The 14,226-nt window shown below is 34.1% G+C and overlaps 1 protein-coding gene across 4 annotated transcripts in view; it reads right to left on the reverse strand.

Moving 5' to 3' along the window:
• Positions 1-14,226, reverse strand: part of Ckap5 (cytoskeleton associated protein 5) — a 103,839-nt gene that overhangs the window by 55,586 nt on the left and 34,027 nt on the right. For 3 of the 4 annotated variants that reach the window (XM_076847133.2, XM_076847134.2, XM_076847135.2), the window contains 7 exons: positions 10,816-10,909; positions 9,026-9,219; positions 7,265-7,471; positions 3,791-3,962; positions 3,071-3,203; positions 2,751-2,851; positions 831-944 (listed from right to left, as the gene is read on the reverse strand). In XM_076847133.2, the coding sequence (XP_076703248.2) occupies positions 831-944; positions 2,751-2,851; positions 3,071-3,203; positions 3,791-3,962; positions 7,265-7,471; positions 9,026-9,219; positions 10,816-10,872 (978 nt within the window). In that variant the 5' untranslated portion in view covers positions 10,873-10,909. Of the gene's footprint in view, positions 1-830; positions 945-2,750; positions 2,852-3,070; positions 3,204-3,790; positions 3,963-7,264; positions 7,472-9,025; positions 9,220-10,815; positions 10,910-11,360; positions 11,380-14,226 lie in introns of those variants that run through there. The other variant, XM_076847136.2, reaches the window with a different exon arrangement.

Consider the following 14,226-nt stretch of genomic DNA (forward strand, 5'->3'; position numbering starts at 1 on the left):
AAGTTCTACCAAAACACACACACAAAACCACAACTTCAAATTGCTAATTCTCTACTAGTGGCATATCACTGGCAGCACTGTAACTTGCAGGAGGTGACTCTGATAATGATAGAGAAGCTACAGGTCTACTGACTTTGCTTTGAGACAGGAAAACCAAAAGAATGTTATCTCTGAAAGATACCATAGGGCAGCAGTTCTCTAATATTTCTACCCAAGAAGCACCAATGGAAACTGCTGCAGGTACCTTCAGGAAGGTAATGGGACTCTAAAGTACAAAAATCTTTGCAACCATTCCTCTCTATATCCACAGTGTTTGATCTCTACTTTGAGATTTTATTAAAAAAGAAAATCTGCATTAAAAAAAACTGGCAACAACATTCAACTTGGGTAGACCAACACAACACCAAAGAACTATTCTCTAAAAATGATTCTAAGTATTTATTTACTTTATAATTGATCACATATTTCTTCACTTTGCTTGGCATGCTGATGATATAATACACTGTGGTATCATTTGCTATTTAATAAAAAATACTGCATATTTAATATCTATACAATATTATATTCCACAGAATTATAGAACTATATTTTTGTTTTTAGATCAGGAAGACCCTCTTTTCTAATTTTTGTAGAAGCTAAATCCTCCAAATTAACCTAGGACAATTTAAAAAATCTTTAAAAAATATATGTCTATAATCCAAATATCATCAATAGTGTTCCTTAAATGGCAATGTACTTGTGGTTAAAAAAAAAATTACTGAATCACTAATGAAGGGAAATTCAATGGCCTGGGCTTTTAAGATAGCAATGCTGAAACTCCTCCCACTTACCTTCTTTAATGCTTTTACTAAGTCTGCATAGTCACCCGCTTCCAATTTGGGGTTCTTCACTAGTACTTCTACAGCCTCCAGGGCTTCTTTTCTCTCTTGCCATTTTTTTGCTTCCTGTAAGACGCAAATGAGTCATTTGAAAGATAGCAGAATGAAAGCCTATTTTTTGCACCCTACTAATTCAAAAGTGCCAAAACAAAACATAACTTTTTGTTTTCAGAAACTTTGTCAAAAGTTAAAAAACAAAATTGCAAAACTGCTACCAATCAGAATATTTTGTTCATACAATATTTGTGCACATATAACAATGTATTTTCAAAGACTTCATAACCTTAATATAAATACAATGTTGTACTTTTCCATCTAATTTTCTAGGCAAATGTTAATAAATAGAAATCAAACAGAAAACATCATAAAAAGCATTTCTAGTCCATCTTATAGTGGCATAATTAAAATAAAGGAAATTCTATTTTGACAGCATTAAAACGACAAGAATAATCATATAACCAGCAACCAAAACAGATTTAACTTTGGAAGTCAGTTTTCTGATTGTGAGTATAATTCTAATCCTTGTTTTATGATTATAAAGTAGAATATGTTTAATTCGAGATCAAATAATCATTCAACAATTTGAACACCCATTATTTGAAAGAACAGGGAATACAAAGATGATAAATTGACACCCTAGAGATTATAATTTAATCCAATTTATCAAATGTTTATTTGTTAGTCAGAAGTTAATTAGATACTCAAGGAATTGATAGTATATCCAGAAATGTCTTCAATAAATAATTAGGAGATCATAACTAGTATGAAGAACATGTACAAGCTGTTTGTTACAGAACCAGAGAAATGAATTTAGTTGAGGCAGTTAGGACCCTCCTGAAAAAGTGATGCTTAAGATGAGGCTTAAAAGCTGAAGAGGTATTATTTGGAGAACTATTGAGAGAGGAATATTATTGGTAGAAAAAACTGCATATGTTAATACCCAGTGGTTTTTTTTTAAATATTTTTTTTTAGTTATTGATGGATCTTTATTTATTTATATGTGGTGCTGAGACTCAAGCCCAGTGTCTTCCACATGCTAGGCAAGCACTCCACCACTGAGCCAAAACCCCAGCCCAATACCCAGCGTTTAAAAAAAAAAAAAAAAATAGTGGTACTTTTGCTACTGGGAGATGCCCAGCATGGCTAAAACAGGAGAGAGAGAATAACCAGAGAAATGGCTGGAAGGTAAATGGGGTCTTCAAATGACGTCCATAGAATGATTTCTAAGACCAGTAGAAGTCACTGAAGAGTTTTATCAGGTTTTAGTATGGTAAGTTTGCATTTTAAAAAATGGTACCTGAAATTACACTGAGAAATATGACAGGAAGAGGGCAAAATAGATGGTGGTAATTGGCATAGGAATATTTTTTTCAAATGGACATGTTAGCAATGTCTGGAGACATTTTTGATTATTATTATTTAAGGGAATGGTTACTACTGGTGGGTAAATGCCACAGATGCTGCTAAATATCCTACAATGCACAGGAAGCTCCACCAAAACAGAGTTATTGGGAGGGGGGGGGGGATGGCAACAGTACCAAGGTCAAGAAACCCTGGGTTAATGTAGTGGCAATAGGGATGAAAAAAGGGGGATGAATTTTGAGAGCTATTTAGTGTTAAAATCAGATAACAAATGATGAAAAAGAACTCAAGAATAATGTTCTGATTTTTGGCAAAAAATAAAATGAAAAATCCCAAAATATTTGCATGTACAAAGTAGTATGGAAGCTAAGAAAGCAACTAACTCACCCTACTAAGAGAGAGATAGTCTGCAGGGGAATATACCAGAAAAGGGCTCAGTGGAACATTTTCTAACTCTATCCAAGTAATTATTTAAAATAAAATAAATAAAAGAAGTATAGCCATACTTACAATTTTGTCATAAAAGTCTTTGGGAAGTTTGGAAAGGATCTCTACTGCTTCCAAAAGCTCATAAGCATCTATTTGAGGCACCTCATCACCATCATCTCCACCTTCGAGGAGGAAAAACAAAACAAAACAAACCTTAAAAATAGAAAGGTTTTACTTCAGATATTAGTTCTTTCACATCCCTGAGGGGTAACAGTAATTAGTGCCACATGAAACTTAAAATTTATGAAAGTCAGTCCTTCAAAATATGCCCAGTAACAGAATCTTGTGGCAGTGTCAGTACTTACTAATTTTTATGGAAACTGGAGTTAAAATGAGCTTACCTCCCTCAGCATCTCCACCAGCAGACTGCTGCTGTTCCAATTTAGCTTCTAGTTCTTGTTGGGAACGCAGAAACCGACTTGGTTTAGGAGCACCTGTTGGCAGTTTGACCCATTCTTCTTCAAGTTCTTTCAACTGCAAATATAAAAATATTTTTATAAAACTTATCTACATTCATTCTACCATTAGAGAACAAACTTAATATTTATATTTAGTTTATATTGGGACTCAATTTCTTATTTATGTGGCTTTAATAGGGCAAACAAGAAAAAATAAATTTAAATTGTATATATTTTGTTGCTTAAGTCAAACCAACTTATATTTACTACACTTAAGATTGTATGTCTCAAGCACTAATGGAAGAATAAAATCCACATTTTAAGACAATCTCATTAGTTCATGAATTCAGATTATATTCTGTCAGAAATGTCTCCAAAACTAAATTTAAGAAAAAGCCAGATATAATGTGCTTCACCAAAATAGAAAAGTCCAAGTCCTGCTACCTAATAGAAATATAAAGCGACATTTTAAACTGTTACAGATTTAACACTAGCATACAGGAATTAGAATGGAGCTGGGAGCGATAGCTCAGTGGTAGAGTGCTTGCATAGTACGTGGGATTATGTATAAGGACAGAAAAGGACAGAATACCAACAATGATAGAAAGGGAATATTTTCATATTAACCTTCTGCAAAGGAAAGTAGAGAACTTTGTGCCTTACCTGAACAGAATTTATATTTTGTAATGGGGGTCTCAGAGCATCCCGAATCCATCTATAAATCTCCACAGCAATTAGTTTGGCTTCATCTCGAACAGCCTTTTCTCGCGATTCAAAGAGTTTTGGCAATACTTTGATAATAGGCTTAAGCAATATGATTTTGGAACCAAATTCACTAGAAGTAAAAAATTGGGGGAAAAAATCATCAACACACAATGTACTTGGATTGGGTATGCATGCATAATTTTATAACATTTATTAATAGAGTTATATACATTGAACTTCTTTTTTGTTTGTTTAAGGCAGCAAAAAGAAAAAAAGGGAGGGAGAAACTATGTATGTATTTGGGTGTCATCCTTAAAAGAGTATTTTTTAATGTCTAGGGCCCAAGATAACATTACCATTTTAAAATTAACTTTCTAGGTAGTCGGACAAGGAATAATTCAAACTATAAAGGACAAAGACATGTAGTATCTTAACTATATAAAAAAATCTAAAAAAAGCAAGTTAGCTAATAAATATCTAGATGAGTGAAATCTACTTTAAGTAAACTTTAAATATTCTTATTATTAAGATAATTCACTCAACCAGAAGATCACAAATCCTGCCAGTGTTTCATTACTGATTTTGCTAGTATCATACTATAACTACATGCAATTTAAATTAAATCTCTTTGCTTTAGTTTTTCATGGGGAAAATAATTGTAATCTGACTTCATTTAGAAAGGTATCATGCTGGGTGCTGTGTGGTGCATGCCTGCAATCCCAGCAGCTAGGGAAGCTGAGGCAGGAGGATTGTGTGTTCAAAGCCAGCCTCAGCAAAAGTGAGGCGCTAAGTGACTCAGGAAGATCCTGTCTCTAAATAAAATACAAAATAGGGCTGGGGATATGGCTCAGTGGTCAAGTGCCCCTGAATTCAATCCCCAGTACCCTCCCCCAAAAAAAGTTATCATATTTAGAGCCAAGTAGGGATACACATCTATAATCCCAGCAACTGATGCAGGAGTTGCATCAGGATGATGCAGGAGGATACCATGTTTGAGGCCAGCCTGGGAAATTTAGTGGGACCCTCTTCCAAAATAAAATAAAAAGGCTAGGGATACAGCTCAGTTGTAGAACATCCCTGAAGTCAATTCCTAGTAGCAACCTCTCTCAAAAAAGAAGATAGCATATTTAACCTTATATATCTATCACATAAAATTTGAGAACTTGGGCTGGGGATGTGGCTCAAGTGGTAGCGTGCTCCCCTGGCATGCGTGCGGCTTGGGTTCGATCCTCAGCACCACATACAAACAAAGATGTTGTGTCCGCCAAAAACTAAAAAAAAATAAATATTTAAAAAAAAAATTTTTTTTGAGAACTTGAAAATATAGTATGTGATAGATATATAAGTTTCAATTTTAGTTTTCTGAAATCACTACTAACATTTCTGAACAATAAATTGTGGAACAGGAAGGATTTACTTATGAAAAAAAACACAATTTCTGAATGAATAGTATTACCTAAATATATTGTTTATTATCTAACATGCATAAATATATTTAATTTGCACAAATTTAACAAAATTGTTCAGCAATAGCTATAGGCATATTCCAATAGATGAAAGAAAAATGTGAAAATATTTTCTCAAGAAAGTGATTTTTAACAATATTCCTGGCTATGTTATATATTTATAGATTAAAATAACTAAATGACCCTTAAATCTCCTTTAAAATGTCCTTTATGTTATTAGGGAAGAAACTTTACTTGGCTCTGTTGATCTTTAAGACTAATGGAAAAATTAGAAATTATGGTGATCTTAAACCATTTAGTTTTGGGTTATTTAACATGATGCCTGAAGAACCTAATAATTGAGTCTCGTAAATCTTCCTTTGAACAAAAGAAGGGAGAATTCTTCCTTTATATTACTATTGTTTCATCTTATTCTTTTTTTTGTTTCTCTATCGTAGCCTATTTCTGAAAAAGAGAAACAAATAGATAGAGCAAATCCACATGGAAAATAATTACCATAACAAATCCAAACCTAATTTTGATACTAAACATATTATTATAGAAAAAAAATTGAAAGGTTTAAAGTCTGTGTTAGGGACAACAGAATGTTTCTGAAACTCTTTTGAAGCTACCACTAACAAAGATAACTTGAAGAGATTTTGGAACTCCTAGTTTGGCTTCAAGGTTCTTAAAGATCAGATATCTACCTAGTTCCACTATAGATTCTGAAATGCTTTAGAACAATTAAGAACCACACCAGGATGGACTAAATAACAAAATCAATAATGAAGACAGAGCTAAGGATATAGCATGAGTGAGGCCCTGGGTAAGAGCCCCAGTATTAAAACAACTACTACTACTACTACTACTACTACTGCTGCTACTGCTACTGCTACTGCTACTGCTACTGCTACTGCTACTACAAGGAGGAGGATGACACAAGAAGAAATATCTAACTTGTTCTTTCCCTACTCTTATTTCCCAGTCAGTTAAAAGATGAAATAACTAGAGTATGTGATAGTTTAGACTAAAAACTTCTAATTTAAAGGTAGAAGATTATAGTATATTTTGTATTTTATTAGGGAATAGCTCTACTGATACAAGCACAATTCTGATACTTAAGTCAATTTGCTAAATTTCTATGAGAAAGAATAAATATATTATTTGAATCTCATAAAATACATATGTACTCTAAGCTAGAAATAAGGAAGACTTTATCACGTAAGTATCTAGGTGAAGTCAAATTTTTGCAAAAGACAATATAAAAGTTTAAGACATAAATCAAAGTTAGTTTAACAACATTAAAGAATGATGATTTCATTGTTTTCTAAGGTGTCTAAAGTGGATAGTATTGGAGATAGGATATCAGATTAGAAGGACTGCCAAATCAGAAAAAAAGTACTAATCTAAGTCAGAGTTTCATAACAAATTGCAGCCACTTATTCCTGAACGAAGATTCCATTCATGAAAAGCTTCATGCCAAATGAGAATTCTAAGTTTGAAAATGACTTATTAGTAAAAGTCATTTTCTATTTGCTGTTGCTGCGCTTCTGCTTAAAAGCATATAGCCGTTTGCTTCCACTTTACCAAAAAGACATCTAAATCAAGATTTGCTATTGCCAACAAACTGTCTTCATAGCCAACACTTCAAAGTACATAAGTCTGTACTTGAGGACAGAAAAAGAAACTGGTGAAATACCTTGGGAGTACATTTCTACTAGATGGCTAATTTTGACTGGCTGACAAGTACCCCTGTTCATCTTCATTAGAAAGGGATTTAGAGAAAGTAATCATACAACACACTCGAAGGCTAAAACTACCCAATACAAAGTGCCACATTTGAGGAATGACTTCATCTTTTCCAGATTACTTTCCTGTTGTGGTATGCCAAGTCAAGTTTAGCAGTTTCCATTTCTGTTTAAATCAGGAACCCAAACTCAGTTGACATCCTCCAGTTAACAGAACTAAAGCAAAAGAAAAATCTTACCTTAAGGCTTTCCTCAGTGTCTCTATACAGGCCACAATTATCTTGGGGTTCTTATTGTCCAGGCCTTTTAGAAGCTCTTCTTGCACAGCCTCTCCTTTCTCAATCTCTATGTACATGAGACAAATCTCTACACCAAGTTCCTTGGCTTTGGCTTTAGGCTGGTTGAATACTTTACTAACAACACCTGATACAACTTCTCCTGTGGTTCTACAACATAAACAAACACCACCAGACACAAAAGACATGCTTTAGTAGTCATGGAAATGGGGTATATAAGTACTTTTACAAATGCTTCAAAGTAAATGAGTTTCTAACTTGTAAATTTACATTTCAGAACATCAATAAAACCTTATGCAAGCCACAGTTTAAGACATATCACACCATAGCTTCAGTTTATAAATGTTAAAAAAAAAATTCAAAGAAGAAAGCAAAAATGCCTTTAAATCCTATCAAAGAAAACTATTTCCTATGTTTGATATCCATCCTTCTAGACCTTTCTCTAAAGCATGTCTCTCTCTCTTTCTCTCACGTACGTATGGATATACAAGTATATGTTATAAAAATAACATATGTTTGCTTTTTGAAAAATTTTAAGTCACTTTAAATACTTCTTTGGACAAGAGAATTTCTTCATACAAGGGCATAAAAGGATATATGTACATTTAATATGAAAAGACTGCTCTCAATTCCTCAGCAAAGTTTTACAGTAACGATTTCTTTGAGTCTCCTCTAAATTAAATAAAATCTGTACTCCTGGGGACTAGAAGAATTGGGTGGGTTGGAATTATGTACAGGATTTGTCAAAAAAGTTGTTTCTGATATTAGAAAAAAATGAAAAAAGCAATGGTTTGTTGGTTAACTAAACTGTCATATGATTTCTTCTCTTTATTGGTTCAATTTTTCTTAAAGTTTTTTTTTTTTTTTTAGTTGTTGACAGACTTCATTTTATTCATTTATTTACAGGTGGTGTTGAGAATTGAACACAGTGCCTCACATGTCAGGCAAGTGCTCTACCACTGAGCCACAATCCCAGCAATATTGTTTCAATTTTTGAATCAAGTACATCTTTCTTGTGCACTTAAGTCAGGTCCCAACATCTTTCTTGTGCACTTAAGTCAGAATCCCAACTTTGATTAGTATCAAAGATTCTAACTGATGACATAAAGACATTAAAAAAAAAAAATTAGGTTTACGAGGTATAGGAAAGTGGGTAAATGCAAACTTCTCTCACCTGTAGCTCAAGTCAAACAAGCCACGAGAGTCACAGAGTTTTAGTCAGCACTCCCTCTCCCAGGAGATAAAATGTCTAAACTTTAAGATAAAAGCTCAAGATCTGATTTCTATTTTTTTGGGGGGGATGGGGTACAGGGGATTGAACCCAGGGGCACGTAACCACTGAGGTACATCCCCGGCCCTTTTTATTTTGAGACAGGGACTCACTAAGTTGCCTAGGTCCTTACTAAGTTGCTGAGGCTGGCCTTGAACTTGTGATCCTCCTGCCCCATCATTCTGAGCCACTGGGATTGCTGTTGTGTGCCACTGTGCCCAGCTCTGACTTTTGTTTTAATCCTTTTAAAGAGATCCCAGGTACCATTTAGACTTTGAAAGTGAAAACTATGAAAAACAAATATCAAGGAGTTACAAAAGTAAGCAAATTCTTATATTCTAAAGCTGTTAATAACTAAGGATTTATAAATACATGTAACCTATATAGCTCCTGACAAGGACTGTTACCAGAACAATTAGAAAGAAACTGCTTACTTTCCTGCTACATGGGCATTTTCAACATAAACAAGTGCAGCTTCTAGTCCTTTCAGTTGAACCACTGCATTGGAATCAGTGACAAATTTTTTGATCAATCCTAAGAACTTGGACCATTCTGGGCTCTTTTCATCCTTTATTTTCTGGAAGATCTTCAGGGCTTCTTCATATCCACTTAACCTTGCTTTCCACAGCTAAAATAAAAATAATATTTTTGAAATATTAATAATTTTGAAAATATAATGATATTATCTACTATTAATCTGGAAGAGAAGAAGTAAAACTGAAAATATTATACTAAGTAATTTGAACAAAGGACCTCATGAATGGAAACAAGAAAGGAGCTTAAGAAATTCAGATAATTAAAAAAAAAAAAAAAAAGATAAATGTGTTTCATTTTGTTTCCAAGTATTAGTTGCCATTGAAGATATTAAAACTCAAGCATAAGAAATCACACTGATGAAACTTCCTATTCTCCAAAGGATGCTATTTTTAAGCATCATTTGTGTAACATTAGGAAGTTCTATACTATACTATCAATTTAAAAAAAAATTTTATAGTTATACATCGATATAATATCTTTGTTTGCTCATTTTTTTGTGGTGCTGAGGATCAAACCCAGGGCCACACTTGTGCAAAGTGAGTGCTCTACAGATGAGCCACAACTCCAGCCCCTATACAACAGATATTTAACATATAAAAACCAATATAGTTTTGGCCTTCCAGGAGCTTACATTCCAGTATTAGAGAAAGACTACTTTGTATGATTAAATACAATTAAATACAAAGTAGCACAGTGGTAAAGTACTTGCCTAGACTTGCCTAGAATGCATAAGGCCCTTGTGGGGAGGGGTGATTATTACAGAGAATGAAGAAGTGGTTCTGTCTGAGGACACAGGAACTAAACTTTCAAATTTCTACTTTTCACAGGTAGAATTCTAATAATACAACTGTGTGAATTAATATATCTATTCTGTATTTTTAATAATCAACAACTATAAATTTAAATAATGAAGATTAAAGGAAACTAGTTGTTAAGAACACAAAACAGGTAACTTGAGAACTTAGAGGAGAATAAATTTATAAGGGAAAGAATGAAATACAAAAAAAAAAAAAAATCTACTAACTGGTAGATATTTGTTGTTTTAAAAATTATTAAAGCCAGGCATCATGGTGCGTACCTATAAACCCAGCTACTTGAGAGGCCGAGGCAGGAGGATTGCAAACTGAGGCCAGAATGGGCAATTTAGGGAGATCTTGTTTCAAAATAAAATTGCATGGGATGGGGATTTAGTTCATCGATAGAGCTCTTGCATAGCATGTACCTCGCTTATACTTCTTAAATGTACAACTTACTTTCCACTTCACTAATATATCTCCCTTCCTTCCTTCCTTTCTATTTTAGAACTGGGAATTGAAACCAGGGGCCTTTACTGCTAAGCTACATCCCCAGTCCTTTTTACTTTGAGACAGGTTCTTGCTAAGTTGCTGAGGTTGGCCTGGAACCTGTGGTCCTCCTACTTCAGCCTACTGAGCCACTGGGATTACAGGCATGCAGCACCATGCCCAGCTCTGTTTTCTTTCTTCAATTCTTTCCCAAAACTGAAAAATTTTTTTTAAAATTGAGCTGGAGACACCTATTTTCAAAGACATGAAATAACATGCATCTAAAAGGCACTAGTGTTTTTTGAAACTGCCAATGTTCTCACATGCTTCTAAGTAAGAGAGCAATCCCATTGGTGCCAAAACAAGTCAATAACACTGAAATTTAAATTTCAGATGAGTCTTACCTTGTGTTCACATTTTTGATCAACTGGCAATTTCAACCATTCACTGTCATCTCCCATTGTGCTTCCAGTTTTTCCTTGGAATTAAAAGTAGTTCCTAGTCAGATAAAAGTAGACACTTGTTATTTCCAGCAATCAAGTTGTCTCTTAAGACAAAATTCTTTTTCTCAATTATTTTATATTGTATGCAATACAAGAGTAAAAAGTCCATTCTCTGATCAAATGCCCATTTAATTCCATTAACAGAACATTTTCTAAAAACAAAAAAAAAAGTTAATCAAAAAATCTAAATCTGAATCAAGTTTAAGCATTTTTTAAAAAATGGTTATATATTTTGCCAAAGGAAAACTTAGATACATGACCAAACTAAAATAAAATCAAAGAGCTAAACTGCTTGGCCTTTTAATGGGTGTGGAAGACCAAAATATGCCACTCCAAAATCTATTTTTTTGGCATATTTCCATCTGGTCATTCAGAAAAGTTTAGACACGGGAATAGCTCTGAAAAGCTGTCCTTTTAAGAAGTTAATAAATACACAGGTAACCTACACTAGTAAATAGCAGAGGCAAGCAGAGGTCTTTTCTCTGAGGTCTTCCATCTGTCTAAAAATAGGATTTGGGGATGATGGTATCACCTGGAACAGAGAAAGATTGCCACAGATGTTACTTATTCTTCTGAGGGTAGTTTACATGAGAGACTTTATCAGCTTAAGGAGACAAGTTTCTATTTGCTGTGCTCTCCTCTCCTGCCTCCAGAAGCCCTGAGCCCCTATTCCTTTCTGTAGCTCAGGATGTTATAAAAACTTCAATCACTTCCCACATAATATGTTCATTAATTCAATTATCAAACTTTCAGAGGGCAAAGAAAAAAAATTTCTCTCTCCTAAAAGAGAACAAGAAAAGAGTTTTGGAGAAATCATTCTTTCAATTGTTCACCTAAAATTCCTTATAGAGGCCAGGTGTGGTAGTGTATGCCTATAATCCCACTGGCCCAGGAGGTTGAGGTAAGAGGATCACAAGTTCAAAGCTAGCTTCAGCAACTTAGCAAGGTCCTAAGCAACTTAGTGAAACCCTGTCTCTAAATAAAAAGGGCTGGGGATGTGGCTCAGTGCCCCTGGGTTCAATCCCTAATACAAATAATAAAGGGAAAAATCTCAATGCTACACAACTCTCTACCTAATTCCAGTAAATATGATTCTAGTCCATGTTTACATAAATTAGCAAAAAATTAAATCCCTGAGTATTCCTTTATAAATGTTGTATTTTTATTAAGGTTTATAGTCCATGTTCCTTTAACAAATGCTATCAATTTAGATAACACCCTTTTTTTTCTGATTACAAAAGTAATGTATGTTAAATGAAAAAAATTTAGTACCTACTGAAAATATACAAGGAAGTAAAGTATTGAAACATAATTTACTACCTAATAGTTACCAATTAGTAATTGCAATGAATGCAGTGTATAAATTCTATGAAAGAGCTGAGTGTGCAATGGTGCAGGCCTGTAATCCCAGCACTTGGTAGGCTGAGACAGAAGGCTTACAAATTAGAGGACAGTTTCAGCAACTTCACAAAACTCTGTCTCAAAAATAAAAAACAAAAAGGTCTGGGATGTAGCTCAGATGTAAAGCACCTCTGGGTTCAATACTCAGTATCACTAAATAAGTTAATAAATTAATTTAAAAATGAATAAGAAAGATAATCCTCTTGTAACATTTCTCTTACCACAGACATTTCCCCCTATTTGAGAATGTGATTTAATGTCTACATAGCACTACATAGAAGAGATCCTGCTAACCTCTCTATTCCCAATTCTGGTTTCTGGTTTCACCATAAAATATATTTTCAGTAAATACTTGCTTAACAAATATATACTGCGGTAATTTCCATTATGAATTGGGTACTGGGCAAAGTCCTTTAAATGTGTTATTACACCTGTATTAACATCAACTACATGGGGAAAAAAGGGTATTTTCCCCACTTCACACGCTAGCTTCATAAAGATTAAGTAATTTGCCAAAACAACACAACTGGTAGGCAGTGTAATTATATCTTATTCCTTCCTTTCAAAAGAAGGAGATATTTCAGGAAAAGTTATATTTATAAAAAAGAAACTTGAATTGTGGAAGTTTTGTTTGTTTTGGTACTGGGAATTGAAATTACTGAGCTATATCCCCAGTCTTTTTATTTTTTTGGTACTAGGGTTTAAATCCAGGGTCCTTTAACAACAAAGCCACATCCCCAGCTCTCTTTTTTTATTTTGAGACAGGATCTCACTAAGTTACCTAACCTGCTAACATCTCAATTCAAACTTTTCAAATTCTATAGTGAAGGACTGTCCCCTCCTCCATAACTTGCTAAATTGCTGAGGCTGGCCTTGAACCTGGGCTCCTCCTGCTTTAGCCTCTGGGGTTAAAGTCTGGGCAGCAATGTGTTTTAGAGTGAGTCAAATCATAATATAGGATCTGAAGAAACTCATAAATTCAGCAATGGTGGGATAAATTAGTGCAGTAATGTGGACAACAGTATAGGATTATCTAAATTGAAGATGCATGCATCTCACCATCCAGCAATTTCATTTCCAGGTATATACCCTAAAAACTGATGCGAAGGGGCTGGGGCTATAGCTCAGAGGTAGAGCGCTTGCCTAGCATGGATGAGGCACTAGGTGCGGTTCTCAACACCTCATTAAAAAAAAAAAAGTTATTAAAAAATGTTTAAAAAAATTGGACTGGGGTTATGGCTCAGTGGTAGAGTGTTCGTCTAGCACATGCAAGGTCCTGGGTTTGATCCTCAGAAATACATAAAAATAAATAATAAAAGTATTGTGTCCAACTTCAACTAAAAAATATTTTTAAAAATTTTTAAATTGGGCTGGGGGTGTAGCTCAAGCAGTATCGCGCTTGCCTGGCATGCATGCGGCCCCGGTTCAATCCTCAGCACCACATACAAACAAAGATGTTGTATCCACGGAAAACTAAAAAATAAATATTAAAATTCTCTCTCCCTCTCTCTTTAAAAAAAAAATTTTTTTTAAAGTACAATGAATATAGTGATGTATTCACAAAGTGCAATATTAAATACCAGTGAAAAAGAATGGATTATGAAGTGCTTTTCAAACTCTATAGTGAAGGACTGTCCCCCCTCCATAATTAACTGTACACTGGCATGTTTATAAAATACACCAAAATTATTATATTTTAAAATTCCCAAGGTAAATGCAAAACGGTCCAATTGCTATGTAAACAATTTGGCACTTCCTCAAAATGTTAAACACAAAATTGTCATTTGATCCCACAATTCTACTATAGCCTAAAACAAAAACCAGCCCAAATATCCATCAAAAGATGAATAAACAGTGATATGTACATGCAATGAAATATCACTCTGCCATAAAAAGGAACAAAATACTGAT

The sequence above is a fragment of the Callospermophilus lateralis genome, chromosome 2 (assembly GCF_048772815.1).
Source record: "Callospermophilus lateralis isolate mCalLat2 chromosome 2, mCalLat2.hap1, whole genome shotgun sequence".
Taxonomy (NCBI): Eukaryota; Metazoa; Chordata; class Mammalia; order Rodentia; family Sciuridae; genus Callospermophilus; species Callospermophilus lateralis.